General features: G+C 44.5%; 1 protein-coding gene across 1 annotated transcript in view; it reads left to right on the forward strand.

Annotated features, from left to right (window-relative positions):
* Nucleotides 1-17,945: 17,945 nt before the first annotated feature.
* ERGIC1 (endoplasmic reticulum-golgi intermediate compartment 1) overlaps nt 17,946-20,945 on the forward strand; it is a 60,838-nt gene continuing 57,838 nt past the window's right edge. Inside the window, exon 1 of the mRNA XM_074603857.1 lies at nt 17,946-18,058. Coding sequence (XP_074459958.1) covers nt 18,039-18,058 — 20 coding nt within the window. The 5' untranslated portion in view covers nt 17,946-18,038. The remainder of the gene's footprint in view (nt 18,059-20,945) is intronic.

The following is a 20,945-nucleotide window of genomic DNA, read 5'->3' on the forward strand; positions in this document are numbered from 1 at the left end:
CTCGCCTCTGTAACTCTAAGTGGAGATGAAAGGCTCTGATTTCTATTGGCATTGCTTATGAGGCACATGGTCATCTCACCCAGAAATACCTTGGATGCATTTGGGACTTAAATAAGAAAAGCAGATCTAGCATTACCATCTACATTACCACTCTACGTTAAAAGCCCTGATGGTCCGCCAGTGGTCTCCAGCTCTGTCCAGAGCACAGGGAGAGAAAAATGTCATTCCATAGGGAAAGGTTCAAAGGTTCTCATTGCCACTTAGGGTTTTTCAGCTTCAATTCAGGCTTTGAAACCAAGTCTGTCTTCTCCTTGTTAGGGTAAAGGTGGCACATGTCATCTCTGAACCTAATGCACAGCATGGCGAGAAGCGTGGCTCAGGGGTAGATGGTAGAGGCACCATGAGCCACAATAATAATACAAGAAGTACACACGGAGAAATGTTGCCTTGACTGCATCCATTTGAAGGTCCTGTGCACGTTCCTCACTGCTGGCTTAGCTCTGCTGTTGAGAGCAGGTAGCTTACTGAAGAAACGCGTCCACGGTCTGCAAAGCAAGTGGAGGTGGGCCCCAGGTCCACGCCTCGCCCTCCTCTCTACCCTTTGCACCTCTATGCTCAATGTGCATGGAAATGAGGTGCCTGAATCTACAGGGAATGGAGCTGGAAAAGCCCAATCAACACTGCAGCCCCCTAAGCTGTGAACAGCAGTAATACATGGTTTAGGGTTTGATGGCAATCCCTTCTCTCTGTAGAAGCTCAAAGTGGGCACATCCAGGACAACAGTAGCTCCTGCGAGTTTCCTAACTGCTGAATTCCCCCCGGGGTGGAAATGAAAGGAAAATCTTTCCAGTCAACCATGAAAGGAAAATGTGAATGTGGTCTAACGAACAGTTCTTAACTAAAAGATTTGAGCTCTCAGTGGAAATACTGAAGAAAATTGTTCACGTCTTTCCTACGGACCCTAACTGAAAAACAAGTTTTGGAAGAATGCATCTGATAAAATGGTTCCCACTGTCATTGGTCTTCCAGTGGTAACCAATCCTAACCAGAAGAAAGCAACAGGAATGTGTCATCTTACTGGAACCTATTACTAAAGCCAACGTTTTTGGTTGGAAAAGAGAACTCGGGAGGGCACCTGAGCATGCAGCACCAGCAGAGGCTGACCACCAGCCCTGGCTTTGCCTGTCCACGCCTGGCAGCAGACCTCCAGGAGCTCAGACACCTCGACTGTGACCTGATGGATGAGAAACCTTCTCCAATGAGCCAGCAACTTTCAGAGTATGCACACTGCGGGCATCTCACAAAGTATCACCTGCCGATGGTGTTCTTGTCCGAGTTCAGGTATCGCCAGGGACCTGTACAAACACATGAGCCATTAAAACACAGTCACTGCCCAAAGACCTTGACTTTTAAGCCAGGGTACAGCAAGGTAGTGTGACAATCAGCAAGAAAGCTAATTAGATGGTTGAGATGAGTGCACTCTGTCAGTTAGTTTTGAATCATTTCCTTTTTTTCGTTTGTTTTTTACTGTCAGTACAGACAAAAAAAATAATGTTTCAAAGGGGAAATATGTGATCAGCATTTCTCTCATTGAAACTGTAATCTGTGGAAGAGACTTTCTCAGAGAGGCTAGCTGCTATGGGAGATGCTGTTCAGACCTACAAAAATGAGCTTGTGGGTCTTCATTAGTCTTTTTTTTTTTTTTTTTTTTCTGAGCACGATAGTAGAAAAAGCACCTGCTGTTGTCTTTCCGTCAGTGAAGAAATCTAGTTCAAGTAGGCTGCAAAGAAAGCGGGGAACTCTCTTGTCCCCCTAAGAAAAACCAGAGGCATCCTTAGCAGGCAAAGCAAGGGAAAACTGCCGCTGCCCACGCTGAGCCTCCTGTACAGAGAGAGCACTTGAGCGTGTAGGGGTCATTCGTGGCACCTAACGACAGCATCAAACTCACCACAGGAAAAGAACAAAAGCAGATGCAAAAAACCTGAAAGTCAGAGCTAGAAGAGGAGCGGTGCGGAATGAGTAAATAACCCCCCCAAAGTATTCAGTGACAAATTCCAAGTCCTCTCATACACAGAGCTATTTCTTTTTGAAACCAACACTAACCAATTCTTGAAATAACATCTGCCCTCCTCCCCCAGCCCCCACCCAGGGCTATGCACCGTTCGGCAGGGCTGTCAGCTTGGCAAGTGGGCGACCTCCTGTGTAATGTATAATTCAAGTATCCAATACACAAACGATTGCGGCAGAGTCAGAGAACATGCAAATTATGTCCCACATCCTGCTGTTAGTCATCCTCTTGGGGGAACTCCCCCCTACAAAGCCAGTATCCCAGAACACACTGTATGTTTGCTAATCCTCACTTTCTAAATGTTTCAACAGCAGCAGAAATCTCACAGCTCCGCTCTTGAAAATGACTGTAACCTAAAACTGCTGGAGTAAAATACTCGGTTCTTTCCCTAAAAATAGCACATGAATTATCTGTATTTCATTTTACTGCTGCATAACAATTAGAGGTATTACTTTAAAACATGATAGCAAATTACATAGAATCGTTCATCAAAGGGGATCAAAGCACTTTGCATATTAATTAAATCTCAAAATAAGACTCTGAGCTAAGCTTTATTACAGGAGATAGTGAGTTCTAGGGATTCATATGGCTGAGAGGAAATCAGGACACCTGGTGATTTACTGCCTGTGACTTGCTACTTAACCTTGTACAAGCCCTTCCGATTCTTTGTGCCTCTGTTTCTCTGTCTGTAGGAGAAGGATAGTTATATTTAACTTTGTTTTCAAAGGCTGAAAACATAAAAATCCTCTGGCAAAAGTGATGCCTGATGGTTTATGTGGCAATTACAGTGTCAGGGCATTATATATGGGCAGATAGAGGGGGGAGCTGGCAGACGTAGCAGTGGAGTCCTAAAGCTGCTCTGTCTGCCAGGCAATTTCCCACTGCGGGAGGGGGCTACCTTAGAGATGCCCACGAGAACTCCTTCCCCTTTCCTCTTTAAAGTGCTCCCGAAGGCAGAACAGAGGGCTCTACCCCAGGCCACCTAAGCAGCACTCACTGTCACAGCCCTGAGCATCTCACAGGCTTGGGAAGCTGCCACTTTCATTGTGACTTTCTAAGGTATCATCTACTGTTTCTATTTGACAGTTCAATGCGGTCTAAGGATGAGATCGTCAAGGTTTTCAGGGGCTATCAACAGGAATTAGGTAACAAAGCTCCTTTAAAATTTCACTCAAGAGTGATCTTGAGAGTGCTGGAGAAACCTTCTTCCCTTCTAGAAGAGACCAGAGGGGCAAGTCCTGCTTGTTCCTTAGTGTAGCTGGGACAAAGCGTTTCATGGGGAATGGATCTAGGATCAATCTCTAGCATTAATGTCATGAAAAGTCATCTCATTTTACAACACTGATTAACAGCGGCTTATGAAAAAAGAATCAATACCAAGTGCCTTGAACAAAGGTTATTTCCATTTGTACATTATTTAAACAAGTCACGTAGAATGATAAATGCACCTATGACTAAACCTGAACAGTTCAATGTCACGAGACCAATGATAAAAATATGAAAATCAGCAACAGAAAATGAAACAGAAAAAAAAAAAGAGCCAGAGAGGATGGGCCAAGCAGCATTTGTTTCTTCATTATCAAATATGTGAAGAATAAACCAAAACAAATATTCAGTCCAACCTCAGTTGAGTACATGATTAGACAGGAGTGAGCAGAAATATATCCTAATCCCAAATTAGGGCAAATACCAGCCTCCATGTGCTTTTTAGCAGATGAAAAAATATTTCTGAGTGATACCTGAGTGCACTGAGATGTTGAATTTTGTTTGCTCTCACACACCAGTGTTATAGGTCCCTGTGTTCAGGGAAGGTCTGTCCTGCTACTGCCGAAGTCTGTATATCTTATTTAATGACTTACTGGAATAAACTTGGTGTCCCCTGCAACAGCAAATAAAGTATTCCTGTAGACATGACAGTGCACCGAGATGCTTCTTGTTCTTCTCTGAGAAACCAGAATGGCCCTTACAGCACCTGGGAGGAAGGGGAGGGCAGCTGGTCCCATTTTACTGGGAAGGAACCGAGCCAGTGGAAGCTGAACAGCTGTGGAGGAGAGCATCGGTCTGGGGTGAGACCAGCCTTTTTGCAACCAAACCACTGCTCCCCCCAGGGCGGCCCTTCCTCTTTTCTACCCGAAGCAGCGTGGCATTGCCAGCAACAAGGCCAACAGAAAAGCCACAATCATCGCTGTGGCCTTGCTTCGGTTACATTTGGCAATTGGCAGAAAGCCACTTCCCCAGAAAACAGTTGTGCACGGTTTGGGGCAGGTGCCTTCTGCAATCTTCACGAAGAATCCCTTGGTAACGTGCTCTTGCAGAGTCCCTCCTTACTGAAAGCAAAGCAGATATATTCAGTGACCCCATCTATTACTAGCGTGATGCGACAGGGGCCTCTCCCCCTCGTCTCATCCTCATGCAAACAAGGCACAGCATGACGGGCAAAAGTAAAAGCCTCCAGGCTTCTGGGTTGCCACTGCCACCACTGTCAGCACTTGACAGAGCTGTTCTGAGATTTGGCTTGCTAATGTCTGAGAAGTTGAGATGAGAATGATTATGGAAATCAGAGACAGAAGTCTGGGACAAATGCTCCTGGATTGCTTCTTATGGTGCATGTTCTCATCTGCAGTCCTTTGTAATTGCAAAAAATGGTGCCTTGCAGATACCTTGAAGAGACTGGAGACAGACATATGCATCTCATCATCAGGAAGTCTGTCTTGATAGTCAGCCAAGATCCAAGGGGAGCATGTATTATTTATTATTATCATCATCGCCGCCACTAACCTCGTTTCCCTTGAGATTTGACTCCAGTATCAATGCATGAAGCCAAATCCTGGCATTGTTACTCCATTTTTGTTAACCTTACTGTCACACAAGCCCCCTCAGTCTTCTGTGGGAACTTTCTGCATAAGGAATGGGTTACAGACTGACAAAAGTCCTCTGGACACCACTCTATCTTTTTTATTGCAAACTGCACTTGAAAGCTGTATGATAAGAGAGCAAAAAACTGAACGTAGTGCAAATTGTCTGCAGAGACTGCCTGACTACCTGGCTCCCTGCAGACATCAGCTTTATGGGAGAAAAGCAGAACAGCAGAAAATCAATAGCAACAAGCAAAAAATGTTTATTTGTGCCAACCCAGAGCTTTTTGCATATTGCATGTGCAGGAACATGATGTCAACACCACTCTGCTGCAACAGGAAGCAAAAGATAAGACTTTGTGAACCATCAGCTCTTCCTGAGCACCAGCCCGTCACTATGTTTTTGTTTATGTTACGCTTTACGAAGTAGAGATTTCCAATACAAATAATCTTTTTGGCAACTTTAGCCTTTCTTTTATTTCACAAACTGTTTTAAGGTATGGCTAATACATCTTTTATTTCTAAATACTTGCCTAATTTTTAGCAAGAGGCATGTATACAAATGCTACACCATCTGTGGTTTGTGGTGTAGTGTCACAACACAGAACTTCTGTCCTTTGACTGGATGACAGAGAGAAATAAATCAGAAAATGAAAGATGATGTCCTAGTCATAATTAGTAGGCAATTCAGACTATATTTATGGGGAAGTTATTTGTCCTAAAGATTCATACACCTTCTTTAGAATTGTCAGATGACTATGCAAATATTAGCAGTGACACGACAACAAATGACATTACCCCACATATGGAAATGAAGCAAAATCTAAATTTACAAACTCTTCATTATTCATCTAAGCCTAATCACAAACACTGGGAAATATCACTGTAAAATCCGGTGAGTGCTTGTTTTTTCTTTTTTTCTGAATCGAAAATCAGGGGGCTGTTTCCTTCTTCTGACAGCATACTGAATTTAGCACACACCGCTCGTGGTATTCTCTCATCCATGGCAGCTGAACTGAAACATCTGAGTTTCTGGGGCACTGATGCTTGACAGCGCAGGGGGCGATGTCCCGTCAGGAGCATGGCGAGATCCTCTGCGCTGCTCACTGAAAGGAACAGGAGCCGGCACAATGGAGCCACTGATTAAGGAGAACAATCATGGAGGATTTCCTATTATGCCAAGCTTCAGAGGGAAACAGTAAGCAATGTGAAGGAAATGAGTGCATTTGCTCAAAATGAAAAGGTCAGCCAGCCGCAAATTTTCAGCTTTGATATACACGTAACATTTTAACTCCCATTTTTATCACAAATTATAGCTTCCCAAGGTCTTCAGGAAGTTGACAGAGAGATTGTAAGGTTATTGGGTGGTGTGAGAACGGAACTAACTATGATTTACAAACTTGCCATTGCAGCATATCCACTTTTGTGTAATGAAGAACAAAGCAACCACCCTGACAGCATCCCTTTTGCATCTTAATCATACAGTTTTAAATAATAACTCCTGCCGGTATCAGAGAGATTCAGAGCTCCCTCCTCAAAATACGCTGCAAAGCTAGTTTAACAGAATACAACATGGATAGGCAAAAGCTGGTACCCCCCTGTGTGCAGACTACGTTCCAACTCTACACAGATTCTGCCAGATGCTCATTCACATTGACATCACTCAAAGTTAAATAGCAGTGACTGAAAATACAGCAAAATCTTTGATACAAAATAGCGTCGCAGTGGAAAAAGTAACGTACAGGCCTCCTGGGTTCCATCCACAATACTTCCATTGCCTCCCTGTCACAACTTAATCTCCCCCAACCTAAATTCCCTTGTTTATAAAATGGAAATAATAGCATTTAGCTTTCTGCCATGAGCCATCGTAAGGACTGGTGAATCTTCACTGAGTGACTGGAAGATCACCAAATTAGTGTTGCCCGAACAAAAGGACTATTTCTATTAACACAATAGTATCAATGGGATTCATATTACTTTAGTTATGTACCAGCCTCCTTAGCTTTCACACAGCTCTGAAAAACAACTGTAAACTATTTGCGTTGGTTGAAAACAGTTGCTGAACATGTCATGACGCAGGTGTAAAGGGAGTTTTGTGGGTTTTTAGCTAGGGAAGCACACAGCACATGCAGAGTGAAACCATGGTGCCACTGAAGTTAATGGGAATACTCATAGCACATAATACAAAATAGCTCCTTGTACTGCATCTATTGTATCTCACAGAACCTCACTGAGACATAACTAAAATACCAAATCAAAAAGACTTCCAAATACTACCTCAGGACTAGACTGGTAAGAAAAAATTTCAGTCTATGGTACTTGAATGTATAATGAAAAATCCATTAGTGACTCACTTTTTCTAAGGATAGAAAGCAGCATACTTTATGAGTCAGCTTTCTGCTGAGAAAAAAGACCTACCTTCAATGGACCGGGAGAGACACCATTGAAAAGAGCATAATTATCAGCCATTATATTGTGGGACGGAGTGGAGAACAGGTGATGAAAAGAGCAAGAATATATGAAGGACTTAGCTCATGGAGGAACTCTTAGCATCATAAGACTGACCTTTAAACTCAGTGAGAAATGAGAGTTTCTTTCATATCAATCAATCAATTCATCACGTGACTGGGAAGTTTACGGCAGACTTCTCATTAATTCTGTAGCTGCAATAGTAAAAAGAGTAGGGTTAAAATAGGTAGGACTGCTTGCCACAGATGGATGTCTGAAGCAATTAGAAAAGAAAAAAATGAGACAAAGATAAATAAACTAAATGTACTGAGCATTATCAAATTAAGATGACTGTAATGGATGAGAAAAATTTTGTATAGTGTTTCAGTCAGATAATATCTACAGATAAAAGAACAGAAGAAATGTGCTGAATGCTGAGAAAAAGTGATATGGGCTCTGAAACAATTTGAGGGAAGTTACTTGCATCTGTCTGAACAGAATTACAAAGAGTAAACAAACAGAGTCACTCTTCTGTGAGCTCTGGGCTAGCAAGGTAGATTCTTTTTTCATCTCTCATTTCAGCTCCTAAGTCGTTACTCAAGCAAAACTCCCACTGGATTCAATTAAATCTTCCTTATGATTTTAAACAACATATCTAATGCAAGACAAATCCTGTCTAGTTTGTCGATTTTTTCATACCTTTTGGCTTTCTGCAGTCATCTGCAGTAGTCGGACCATGCTATATCTGCTAGCAGTATACCTACACATGAGTCATGGCACCCTAGAAATAAGACAGCTAAGGAGGTCAACATTTTGAGGTTGGCATTCTTCTCTCTCATATTAGTTTTACACTAGATTAAGTCCATTGTCTTCAGTAAACTTCAGTGTGATTTTTTTTGTGGGTGAGTCAGAGAATTTGGCCCTCCACCTGGAATAATATTATCTGTGACTTTGGACAGACGCAATTCAACTACACTACTTTTTCATGCTTCCACTCCTCCTCATTGCTCTTGCCTGGGATACGCTGCCTACACGAGGCCATTAGGAGAGGGCATGCTGTATTATGCCACTTAGCAGCAAGACTTTTTCTCGTGCTTTGGATAAGCTAAATAAGTTTATTAGCTATGTCACAGATGACCCATAAATCTTACTAAAACTGATTGATTCCCAGGGAGAGAATGCTTCACCTAAATTCACTACTTCCCCCTTATCTGGCTCGGCTCCCCCTCAGAATTTACAGTCAGTGGCAAGAGGCTCAATCACTTTTGCAATTGACAGCAAAAGGCAACAGCAAACTTTCTCCAGGCATTGCTGCTGGGAAGGAACCTTCAGTCCCAGGGGTTTCACATTCAGATTCACTACCAGTTTTGACCTACTGCCCTCACTGGGGGAACCACACCTATCTTACCCCATTTCCCTGCCCTGCCTCAAAGACAGAGGGGACATGGTAACGCAACGTCACTGACGTGAACTTCATGTGGCCTCACTGGTACAATAGGACGCAACCAAAGAGGTTCCTCATTTACATAAAGCTCCAGTCATGAGTCATCTCTATCTTCTACGGCTCCAACTTGTCACTCTGATGAGTCTCCGGACAGCAAGTACTGTACCGTTCGTCAGTCATATGCTCACAAACGTCGGGCTGGCTGTTTCAGCGCCTGCAGTGGGGAAATAGAAAAATGTAAAACGTGCACCTAAAATTTCCCTGCAGTGTGGGAAAGTCATGTGTCTAATTTCTTGTGCAGCAGAAGGGATCTATTAATTAACTGTTAACCCACATTATCACAAGCCAACGTCTCAATTGAAGCCTTTGCTAGCTACAGTTGAATGTCCATCAGACGTCCTCCTGGGCAAAAGTCTTATATTAATTAACATAATGACTTAAATAATTTCCTATGCAGAAAACTAAGGCCAGAGGGCTCCGTGGTCAGAACCGTTTAGAAAATTGGCTGCAGAGCTGGGAAGAGAACCGAGGGATGTTGTCCTGTACAGTAAACCAGTGGTTACCCAATCGAGAACATCTTTCTCCATGTCAGCACAAAAGGCCAACACATCTACAACAGCGGGACTAGGTAAATGCTGTAACACCCCTGAAGACGAGAATGGATTTCAATCTTTTTAAGCTTTTAAGTTTTAGGCTTAAGGAGTTAATCTCTCTGGATACCCTATGTTCTCCATGGAATGAGGTTACTGCTCTGAATTGCCTCTGGAGGAAACCTTTCCCTACACATAGGCTTGAGAGGGGATCTAGGAAAATTAGTTTCATTAGGCTAATGTTAGCCTGTGCGAATGACCTTGTAATGAAGTTTTCATCTTCCTGACGCTGTTCACACTACTGTCACTGGCAAAAAACATCCACTGATATGGAAAAAGGGCAGCAGGGAAATTCCATTGAAATAAGTAGAATTGGAAACTTCTCTCTTTTTTTGCATAGGGTTGTTCCCATGATGATTTCAGGGAAGAGACTGCGTGAGTAAGATGAGGAAGGGGCAGGGAAACACCAAAAACTTTGAGTGTACACCCTCAAAGACTGGATAAAATTTGAAAATAATTACCGTAGAATGGAAACATTTGGGAGAGAGAATGGAAGAAAGTGAAACACAAATGATGAGAGACTCATGTTTCAGTGCTGGAAAAATCATGATGAACAGGACAGTCATCTTTGTTTATGTGTTTGTTATACCCATACTACGAACCCAACAAAAAGAGCAGGGGCTAAATATTGTACCATTGAACCTAATACACCAAAGTTTATTACCTTGGGCTCAATACTGTGATAACCAAAACCTGTATATGGATTTCAGAGTCAGCACAGGCCAGAGAATTGCCCTGGATATTATCATTTTGGCAACCAATATTGCAGAATGATAAAATATGAATTTCAAGAGAACAGAATATGAATGTTTTCTAGGCCTTCTTACGCATAGAATTTCATCAAATGCCTGTAGATTGCACGTCAGGTGACCACAATCTGCCCAAGTCTGACATATTCCCTTTAGTAGCCTCTGACATCAGAAATGAAAGGGTACAGACATCTTGCTTTACACCATAGGATGCAGCAGAGCCAAACTACATTAACATACGGCAGCTAAGATTAATGTTTGGAAGTAGCCCAGTCTCTGAGTCAGACTGGTCCTTTCCGTTCATAAACTTTAAAATGCCAGGAAAAAAGTAAAAATGTCCAATTAAAATAAACCCTGGTTAACTCCACCACAGGCTTATCTTCACAGCATGAGGAAGGTGGTATTTTGCTCTTCTGTGAGAAGCTTGAGCAAGAAACCATGAAGTGGCCTCATAGGAGACAGGGTGAAAGGGGTCGTCTTTGGCAAGGGTGAAGTGTGGAGACTGCTAGGCCTCGCTTCCTCTAAAGGCAGGGGGAGTTTTCTGTATGTGGTCATCTGTTGGTTTGTTCAAGTCACTTTGGTTTGGTCATTTGTGATTATGCACACCATCATTTGAAACGGACCTTTCACTTGAGCTTTGCTTCTGATTTATCAGCTCCCCAGATACATGTCCTCTTAGCTTCTGCCATAGGCTGAAACTTCTTATCCTCACCTCTAAGTTCCTGCACAAGTCTGCCTACATATCTGCTCTCATTTCTTCCCATTTCCCTTCTACTGGACATTCACTTTTCAAGCAGTTTCTCTCTTCACTCTTTTGTATCTTTCCATGCTTCTTTACATGCTCTGTGTATTTACCGCACTCGCTCTCTCCGTCTCCATCTCATACATGCTAGAGCCAACGCTTTGAGATCACCAGTTTGGAGTCTCTGTTTGGCCAAATGGCAGATCGCTGAAGTCAGCAACAAGGATACATGCTAGACCGGATCACAAGTTATCTGAAGCTGACCACCCAAAACTAACCTCACTCCAAATCAGAGGCCATACCCTAACAGTGACACTTCAGAAATGTTGAGTCCACGGGCTCCAGGTGAAACCAACACAAGGCCAGAGACAACGACCTCTGGAATCATTCGTTAGAGGGTGAGTAAAACGTCTTTATAAAAGATTTTCTCTAGCCACGCCCTGACTTCTGCAACAGATTCTTTAGCACTGAGAAAAACTCCCCAATCCACTGACCATCACAGGACTGCCAAGTGACCAAGTGAGAATGATGAAAACACAAGTGTCATTTGCAGAAGCAGCCTGCTAGCAAATAGCAAAAGAAGCAATTAAAAATCCATATGCTTACTGTGAAAAAGATGAAAAAAGACTACGTATCTCTTGTCTGAAATGTCACACTGGGCTTACTCAGCTCCCTAAACACTACACAGTATCTAGAGGAAACCACTGAGAAAGCTGATAAGGCAGCACAGACGACCATGCCAAAAGTAAGATGGTGAAGTGCTATTCAAGATCTCACGCACATGGCTCGTTCCAATGGGTCAAATGATGGGTGAGAACCTGCTAAGCTGCAATACCATGACTGGCTGCCCACAGAGTGCTGCAGTAGGATTTGGGAAGTCTTCCAACAAAGCTTCCAGTGCCTTCTTTGAAAAATTCCTCCTTGTCAAGGTTTTGGTTTGGCTAACTTGTTTACTGCCTGAGGGCCTTTGTGATGGCCCAGTGCTATTAAATCCTCACATACTCATTCTGTTGAAAAATCATAGAACCACAGAATTGTCTAGGTTGGAAGGGACCCTTCAGATTATCTACAAAAAACATCACTATTGACAAAAAACAGCACTAAACCATATTGCTAAGCTCTACATCTACCCGTCTTTTAAATACCTTCAGGGATGACGAATCCACCACTTCCCTGGGCAGCCTGTTCCAATGCTTGATAGCCCTTTCAGTGTAAAAATTTTTCCTAATATCTAATCTAATGCTGGTTTCCATGTATTGCTGGCCACAGGATAGCATTCCCTCCTGCTAGACAGAGACCGGAGCACAGCCTGACCTTCCGTTTGGATGCCCGAGCTGGCTTCCACAGCCCATACCTAGGAAGAACCCATCCATTCTGAGAAGGTCATTCTTGATGCAGCAAACCAGGCATCCCCAGCCCCTGCTGAGCTTTCGCACCGGCTCCTCACTGCAAGCCTGCTAGTGCAAGGTCTCTGGGAGAGATCCAAAATAGCACTCAGGCACCAAAGTGCAACTTCTGCAGACTGCTGGCGCCTTTGCTCATGAGAGCAACCCAGGAAAGCTCTGACTCCCCAGCTACGTCAGATGCTGTAAGTGCCTACAGCTTCTGGTGAAAGCTTCTTTAGGCGCCAAAAGGTCTGGCGCCCAGCAGCCCCACTGCTCTGGGTGGGCTGAATTCTGTCATCTACTTGGCTAAGTCCATCCAGAAATCAGGTTGGGGGGGGTTGCCAGTAAAGTCTTAAGGACTCAATTTCCTAGGCATGCTGTGACTGAGTAGGACTCAAAGTACACAGCAGAAGCGAACTCTCAGGAGTGCTTATGTGCTTACAGGTATTTAGCATTAGTAAGTCACAGACCCCTTCACGAGTGTGCCAGTCCCAATATCACCACTTTTTCCCAGCTAAGAGCCCTAACCAGGCACCCTACTCCAACAGAAGAAATTTTGCGCTCCTGGTTACACCGTGGTTTAGCTTTCAGAGGCTGGGCAGAGCACATTTTCCTCCCTTCCCCTGAACGCCCTACAGTTTCTCACAGCACTCCCTGTTCAAAGGTCCAGAACCAGCTTCCAGGGCAGTGCTCTTCAGTGCGTGGTGAGTATTTAAAGTAGAGGGGGTGGCTCATCTCCCAAGCATATTTTCACTGAGAAGACTGATTCAGGTGTCCATGCCAAGTATGTTACTTCAACCCATTAGCAAACACTTTTTGGTCCTGTATCAGAGTTTCACAGTGAGATATTCAGATGTTCCCTTCTCTTAAGTATTTCCTACTGGCTGACATAGGCATCTTGCCACTCGGTGCACTAGCAAAGGGCGCTTCAAGTCCTTAGGTTCCTAAGTATTCCTCTCCACTGTATGGGGAATTTAGGCATTTAACTCACTACAGAGCATTCCCGCTTTGAGAATTAGGTGCTAATCTTCAACTCTTCTTTGCTGCTAATCCCAAATCTCTTTGAGATGTGTCTCTCTGTTTTAATGTTCAAAGTCCTCTTTTACAGGACTTCACTCTAGTTAACTGTTAACTTGCATCTCCCTTTAGCCACGACCCTTCATGTGTTTGCAGCCTCCTGAAGTTCACTGAATAATAACCAATATAGGGATGCTGTGAAAACATGAGGCCAGCCTGTGACAGTAGCTGAAAATTCTTTGTGGAGTTCATTTCCACAGTGAAAAAAGACACCAAATACAAAAATGTTCTGCTCACTGTGACTTTCCCATAGTAAATTCCTGGCACCCAAAAGTAAAGCAAACAAGCAAAGAGAAACCATATTAAAAACTGGGTAAATTTTCTAGGGACTTTAAGAGCAGTAGATTCCCCTTAGCATTGCCCAACTACGTGCTTGCTCACTGTCACAGGACAAGGAAGAGGGCACGTTGCTGCACAGACCCCCTTCTCCATACTCAGTCATATACACAGCAGCTGTAGCCAGCCCCATCATCTATCAGATCTATCAGATAATCAGATTATCTTCTGCATATTAAGCAGGAAGAAGAGAGTTGGTTGTTATCTTTTCTTACGGAAAAAGCTCAGATACTCAATAAAGAAGGACCTTACATAGTAAGTTGAGTCGATACTAATTAATTCTATGGTCCACTTTAAGTCCAGTCTCACAATAATAAATGAACAGCATAACATATATCATAAACACATACTACACTGTGACAAGACTTAAAGCTTGCTTTTTTGTTCCCTGATATTTGGAAAGTATTGTCAACATGTAGCTTACTAAAATCCTAAGAGGAAGGGCTGAGCTCTCATTACTGATTATACTTAGCACAGCACTTGTATTTGAATTCTTCACCTACATGCGCATCCTGTTCCTTCAGAAAGATTTCCTCCCGTGCTGTTATTTATACTTTTAAATGCTTTATAACATTTTCTCTTCATTCTCTAAAATGTTTTTTCCTTTTCCTGAACGGCAGTTGTGTTTAATGCTTCATGCAGTCAGCGACACACCCAGCAGAATACAACACATAATCAAGTAAACACGCCCTGCAAAGCAATGCGCTCACTTCAATCCCCAACCCCCCGCCCCGACACCAGTGCTACAAGCATGTCCTGTGAATAAAAGCACAAGGGTAAAAATCTCGCAGTGTGTACCCTGCCACACAACAAACAAAAAAGCTCCCCTTCAGCTGGGAGCAAACACACCTCAGCAGCAGAAGGGGCATAAGTGAATAAGCACTGCGCCTTCCTTAACAGTCACTGCACATTCCCAATTGATGAACGAAACCTAATTGACCTAAACGATGACTGTATGTACCCAGCTTTACCTTTAGCAAACAATGCTGCTCATGACCCAGTCACAGCACTTACAATCCATTCCCACTGCAAGAGCCGTAGTGCAAGCCAGAGGCTAACATAAAAGTCAGCCGTGTGCAAGGAATCACAAAGAGAACAAAAGAGGAAATCATACATGAGTGGTACAAGATGTTATACTATCCAAACCCACACCGAGTGGGTAAGGATCGAGGTTACACTTTCTTGGGAAAGAGGAAATTTAGAGATTACAAAATAGAGATAACAAAAATTACCAAGGATTAATATAAGCTATATTAATATGAATTTAAAAGTAAAGAATAGCACATCATCTAGAAATTAGGAATATCTAGGAAACCGTGAATTTATGGAGTAAATATCCAGGAAGATGATTCAAATAAAGCACTTTTTGGCCACCTTTTTTTTATAGGAAGGAAGTACCAGTTTTGTTGCTGTGAGGCATTAGTTAGGAATCCAGATAGAGTCATCCATGATCTGATTTATCTATAAGAAAGTGAACTGGAATGAGGAAAATATTCTTTTTCTGCAAGAACAATTATGAACACAGAATTAGAAATGAAGGGATTTGTTTACTAATTTTAGAGCTGAAGCTGATCTTATTCTGTAGTCTTAGGTGAGTCAATTCAATTAATCCCTCTGCTTCAGTTTCTTCACTGATAAAAGAGTCTGAATGTATTTGCTTACTGATTTCAGGGTAGCAGTTTGGCTCAACTGATGTTCCTAATGCAATTTGAAGAGAAACAATAGACAGTTTTAAGGCAACTGTTGTCAGGAAAATGTTCCTTTATTGCTCACACGAAAAAGAGAGTTAAGTTTTAAATCAGTTGTCAGTATCAGTTTTCTCATTCCAGTTCATTCCAGGTGGTGTGACAACCACCTCGAATAAACCCGTGCTTTTAGTTCCCATTCTAATACACAACATGATCTAAGCAGCCGCACCCAGCTGGACCGCCGACAAATTCCTGTTCTTATCTCAGGCTCACTAGAAACCTTATGTAATTAAACAATATTGTGACGAGGGTCTTATCTCAGGGCATTAACTTCTTCTTCCCTTGGCAAGGATGTAAGTGAGCTGGACCCAACTGGAAAGCTGTCCTGGCGCTGCTCTGAGCTCATTACTTTCTTCACAGTTTGACCTTTTAGTTGCAAATAAAATCTTCACAATGTGAGCTCCGACGTTCTTCAGCCTCGAGCCTGCGAAAGAGTTGAATGACTCTTCAAGGCCACCTCAACATTTGTCTGCCGTACAAGTGCTTTTGTAACCACTTGAGCACTCTCTTGGCTCCTGAGAGAGCTGATGCCTTTGCACAAGACAGTTAATAACAGCTAATGATACCGGGGCCTTGCCAGGAGCCTCGACAAGCACTTGGTTGTGTAACTCTAACTCGATAGGCATTGTTTTGTTTTGTTTTTTCCACTACAGATAGTACCCGCTGGCTATGCCTATGTAATTGGTTTGACCTCATGAGAGATGAGAATTGTCTCATTAATTTCAGTGGGTTGTTCAGTTTTGGAGCACAATGCGAAGTGCAGCAGGATTTCGTGGCTGATCAGTTAGCAACCTGCTGAATATGCTTGCACAATGCGGTTGGATAATTTAGATGTCTGAGATCAAAAAAAAGCAATTAGGTATTTTTATCTATTCCCTGGGGGCTTCTGAGGGATTGTACCTTGTTATCTCATCCCCGGGATTCCTCCAGTTTGGTTTTGAATATTCCCGGCATGAATTATTCTCTCTTGCTTTGAAAGATTATGGCATTGATTAACGGCTCTGACTCTCCAGTATTTTTTCTCTGCTTGTTTCAATCTGAATTTCTTTCTTTATCTGGGTATGTGCCTGGTTTCTGGGTGAAAGGAAAAATGGAAAGCTGTGAATCTGTAAGTACAGAGATGATGACAGCAGGAGGAAGAGGAAGAAAGCTGCAGAATCAATTAGAAAATCAGTATGTTGCACACAGCACATTTAGATTGCTGTCATTTCCCTCTTTCTCTTGCCCTGCTTTTAGACTTAAAAGTCAAGAGTAGCTGTATTTTGTTCCTGCACTGTAATCTAATGTGGACCGTAGGTGACAGCACTTCTTAATGCAGCAGCGGTCATGCTTTACCTGCAGCAAAAAGTCCGTGACTGATGCTATTAGTGGGTGACATTATTAAGGAAAGGACCCGGGATGGCGTGCGGGATTAGCCATGTGCACTGCACTAAACCCGGCAGGGACACGTTCAGACAAAAGCATCAGTACTTCAGGCAAAATGGCACGACTGGGGAAATGTCTTGCCCAAAGAAGGGGGAGCTTTTTCTTATTTTAATTCCTCGACCTTCAGTAAAACTGCAGAAATATTTTCGAGAGAAAGTGAAAGAGCCACACTGGCATCAGAGGCGTTCATCCTCCACGGGAGAGGTGCGTGAGGGTGCATGTCTCGGTGGTGCAGGGGTGCTCCTCCTTCCTTTATGGGCACTTTGAAGTGCGAGACTTTCCCTGTTCTGTCACCGTGGCTTGACTCCGTCTCCAGAGGAAAGACGACGGCTGCAGACGCAAACATGAGCTGTTATTATTGCGATGCTGAGAATGCAAGAGATGCCTGACAAAACCTGAAACACGGCATCTGTGCGAGCTGCCGCGCTCCGGCCTGCAGGCCTGGGCCATCCCGCTGGCTCGGCTGAGGCAGCCCGTGGCAGCTCAGGATGGCTGACGGGTAGCTGGCAGACTCCAACACCCCTTGCTAATGCGGGCAGTGACTGTGGCCAGCCATCCCCACAGGGCTGGGCCTGCTCTGCCGGGCAGGATCACCTCCATGAGCTCCCTGGCTATGGGGCAGCTGGGGCTGCCACGGCACGGGAGGGCCCTTGGGGTGCTGTGGGCACCGAGAGGGTCGGCTGAGGGGCCACGGGGGGCTGAGGGGACCGCCACAGGGTACCGGCAGGGTCCTCAGAGCTGCGGGGCACTGCAGGCATCGAGGGGCCCCTCAGAGCTGTGGGGTGCTGAGGGGACCCCTGGGTGCCGTGGGGCGCTCCGCGGGCCCCGGGGAGCTGCCGGGGCGGCGGGCTGTGGCGCGGCGGGACAGGCGAGGCCCGCGGGGTGTCCCCTCCCGGGGGTGCCCCCAGCCCTAGGACCCTCGGGGTCCGCCGCTCCCGCCGCTGTCCGTAACCCGGCGGCGGAAGCGGCGTCCGGCTCCAGCCGCCCAATGGGCTGGTGCTGCGCGGCGGCGGGGCCCGTCACTTCCTGGCCCTGCAGCCGGCGGCAGCGAGGCGAGAAGCCGGGGCCGGGGGCGGCGGGGCCCGCAGCCTGGCCGGGGCTCGCCACCAACATGCCCTTTGACTTCAGGAGGTGAGTGCGGCCGGGCGAGCCGCCCACCAACGCCCCCCCCACCCCCATCCTCGGCGGGGCCGCCGCTCCCCGCCCTGCCGCCCCCGGCCCTGCCGCCCCCGGCCGGGGCAGGCGCCTCCCGGGCGGGAGCACCCGCTGATGCCAGGCCGCCCCGCAACAGGGAGGCGAGAGCCGGGCCTGTGACCGGCTGCGGGCGAGGTGAAACCCGAGGGAGGGAGGGAGGGAGGGATGGAAGAAGTAGGTCTGGGCAGGGAAGGGACGTGGGAAACCGGGAGGCTCAGCCCAGCGAGCGGCTGTTATTGTATACGGCTGTTGTGCAAAGTACGAGGGAGGTGCGTGGAGTTTCGGGCTCCCTCGGGCGGGATGGAGGGGTGGAGCGGCGGGGCCGAGGGCTGCGGGTGTCGGGGTGAAGGCGCTGGGCCCCATCTCCTCCCCGCAGGTCGCCGGGCTCCCGCTGGAGCGTGAGGAGGTCGCTCCTTACGGGGAGGCTGCCTGTGAGAAGGGCCACACGCAGGCCATGGTTCTCTGATGGCCAGGAAGCCACGTCGGCCCCTCCACCTTTGGTTTTGGCATTTTGAGCAGGTGTGAGTTGCAGGATTTGGCCTTGCTGCAGGGTGTCTGCATCCTGCGGGCCATAGCAGTCAGTTTCAGGTACCAAAGCAGAAGCGAAAAAGAACACTTTGACTCAAACAGAGCTAAAATAGCAACTGTGGATTCATTTTCTTTTTGAGCCATTCCTGAACCAAAGATCTGTAACTTTCCAAATTCATAGGTGCCACGGGGAAGACGCACGGATGGGTTTTCTCATGTAGGTTTTACTAGAGCATTAACATTACAAGAAAAAATACATACCTTTTTGGGAACTGAGAGATACAATTGTTGTTTGATTCCCCTCACGTAGGGCCATCCTGAAGCATACATTTGCACCCCTTTGAGATGATGGGGAAATGGTGATATTGCAGGTTTTTAGTTCTCCCAAACAAAAGTTGTGTTGTTGTGTTTCTGCTGTAATTCTAAATCAGGCCTCTCATTTATACAGGCTAACAGGTTCTTGTATGTGATCCATGGGGCACTATTGAACATGGAGGCAGTTGCTTCTGAATGAAAACTTGCCGAAGCTGGAAACAGCATCTGCTGGATCATGTGGGATCCGGGGCCCAGAGCCCCGTTTCTGCTTTTGTGTAAAATTTGGTAGAAAAAATTCTTCTCAGCTTCGGAGCCATTCTGCCAGCTGCAAATCCCATTGCCATCTATTTTCAGACTTGTACAATACATGAACAATAAGGGATCCTGGGTTGTGGCTGTCGCTTTGTAGTGGCAGATAAAGAAAATCTTATTTCAGATGTCTTTGAAAATGTAATTTTTGTTGGGTCTCAGAACATGCATGTGGAAACACTGGCCCACCAAGAGTAATCATCTTAAGAGACAGCACTAGTGCTTCACTTTGGAGTGGAACAAAGACGTTCAGTAAAGGCGGAATTGCAGAGTTTGTGTTAATGAGTTACAAAAACATAGAGGCATCAGTTCAGATCTGCATTTTAAAGATACACAATTGCAAGTAACATCTTTGTCATTCAGATTGGAGGATTAGAAATAGACACTTCAAAGCACCTTCTCAAATAATGTAAGCTTGCTGAAGTTCAGCTTTTCTGCAAAGATGAATTTTTAAAAGACTGCCCTTGATAACAAAAACTTTATACTTAAACATACAGAGAAACTATTGTTACACGCAACAAACCACTTTCCTTTTTTTAGAAGCATGAAGAGAGTTCAGGACCAAAATTTTTGCAAAGGTTAGAGACTATCTTTAAGCTGTTGTGGTTTTTGTTCATTGTGCAGTCAGTGAAACAAAATCTGCTGAGGGTGGAAAATTTTACTGTCATAGGTAAAGTGTGATGCATACATTAAAAAAATGTACAGTTACTTCCTGTCAACTATAGAACATACAGTACTGTACCCTTAGGGAAATAAGGTTACCACCTGTAGCAAGTTTCTGAATGAAGAAGTGACGTTTTTCATCATACAAAATGCAAGATTTTTCTTTCGGAGATTTCAGCTGGATGTTCTCTTTGGCAGGTACAGTTTGGCACCCTGCCTTTAGGACACACTTTAAAGTGGGTGTTATGCCTATGTATGATTAGAGGGTTGGATTGTTAAGAAACTTTTAAAATTGCCCCTACATATCTTCTGGAGTATAAAATTCAGAGGTTCCAAGTGGAAAGGCATTGTCTTCTGGGAGCCACAGATTTCACAGGTGTGTGTTGCTAAAGCATCTGAAGAAATCACTGTCCTTAACTGCTCTGCTAGGGCATTTGGGAAAGCAAGTTCTTTTTTTGTTGTATCCTTCCCTCACTTAGAGCTTTTATTTTTGATATTTTAGAGAGCAGGACATTGACAGCTAACATCAGTTGTAGAGAGGGGCATAGTAGACCAACTGGAAGTTTGTGACTTGAGCTCTGTTTCACACAAAATAGCTCTAGGAGGAGTAGGTTGCCACAGTCTCATCTGGAGACAACGGAGACACAAATGACAAGTAATGAAAAAAGCCCATGACCAAAAAAGTCCCTATTCTTCACCAACTAAAAGTCAAAGGAAGCATTTCCATCCATGTGACTACATCTGTTTCCTATCTCCTAGACTAATGGGTTCATATTCGGCCAGACTGAAGAACCTAAAGTTCTTCATGTTTCTTGGAAATTGTCTCCATGGGTCTGAGGCATGTTGGTTGGTATCAGATAAGGAAATAGCTTGTTTTGTTACTTGTACTATTTTGTACTGTACTTTCTTTTTCTGTAGGACTTCTGTTTTCTTGGCTTATCAATGGTTCCCTTTGCTAATATAAAATCCATTTAATTTATAAATAAAATAATATTTTCATAATTTCAAG

The sequence above is a fragment of the Larus michahellis genome, chromosome 11 (genome assembly GCF_964199755.1).
Source record: "Larus michahellis chromosome 11, bLarMic1.1, whole genome shotgun sequence".
Taxonomy (NCBI): Eukaryota; Metazoa; Chordata; class Aves; order Charadriiformes; family Laridae; genus Larus; species Larus michahellis.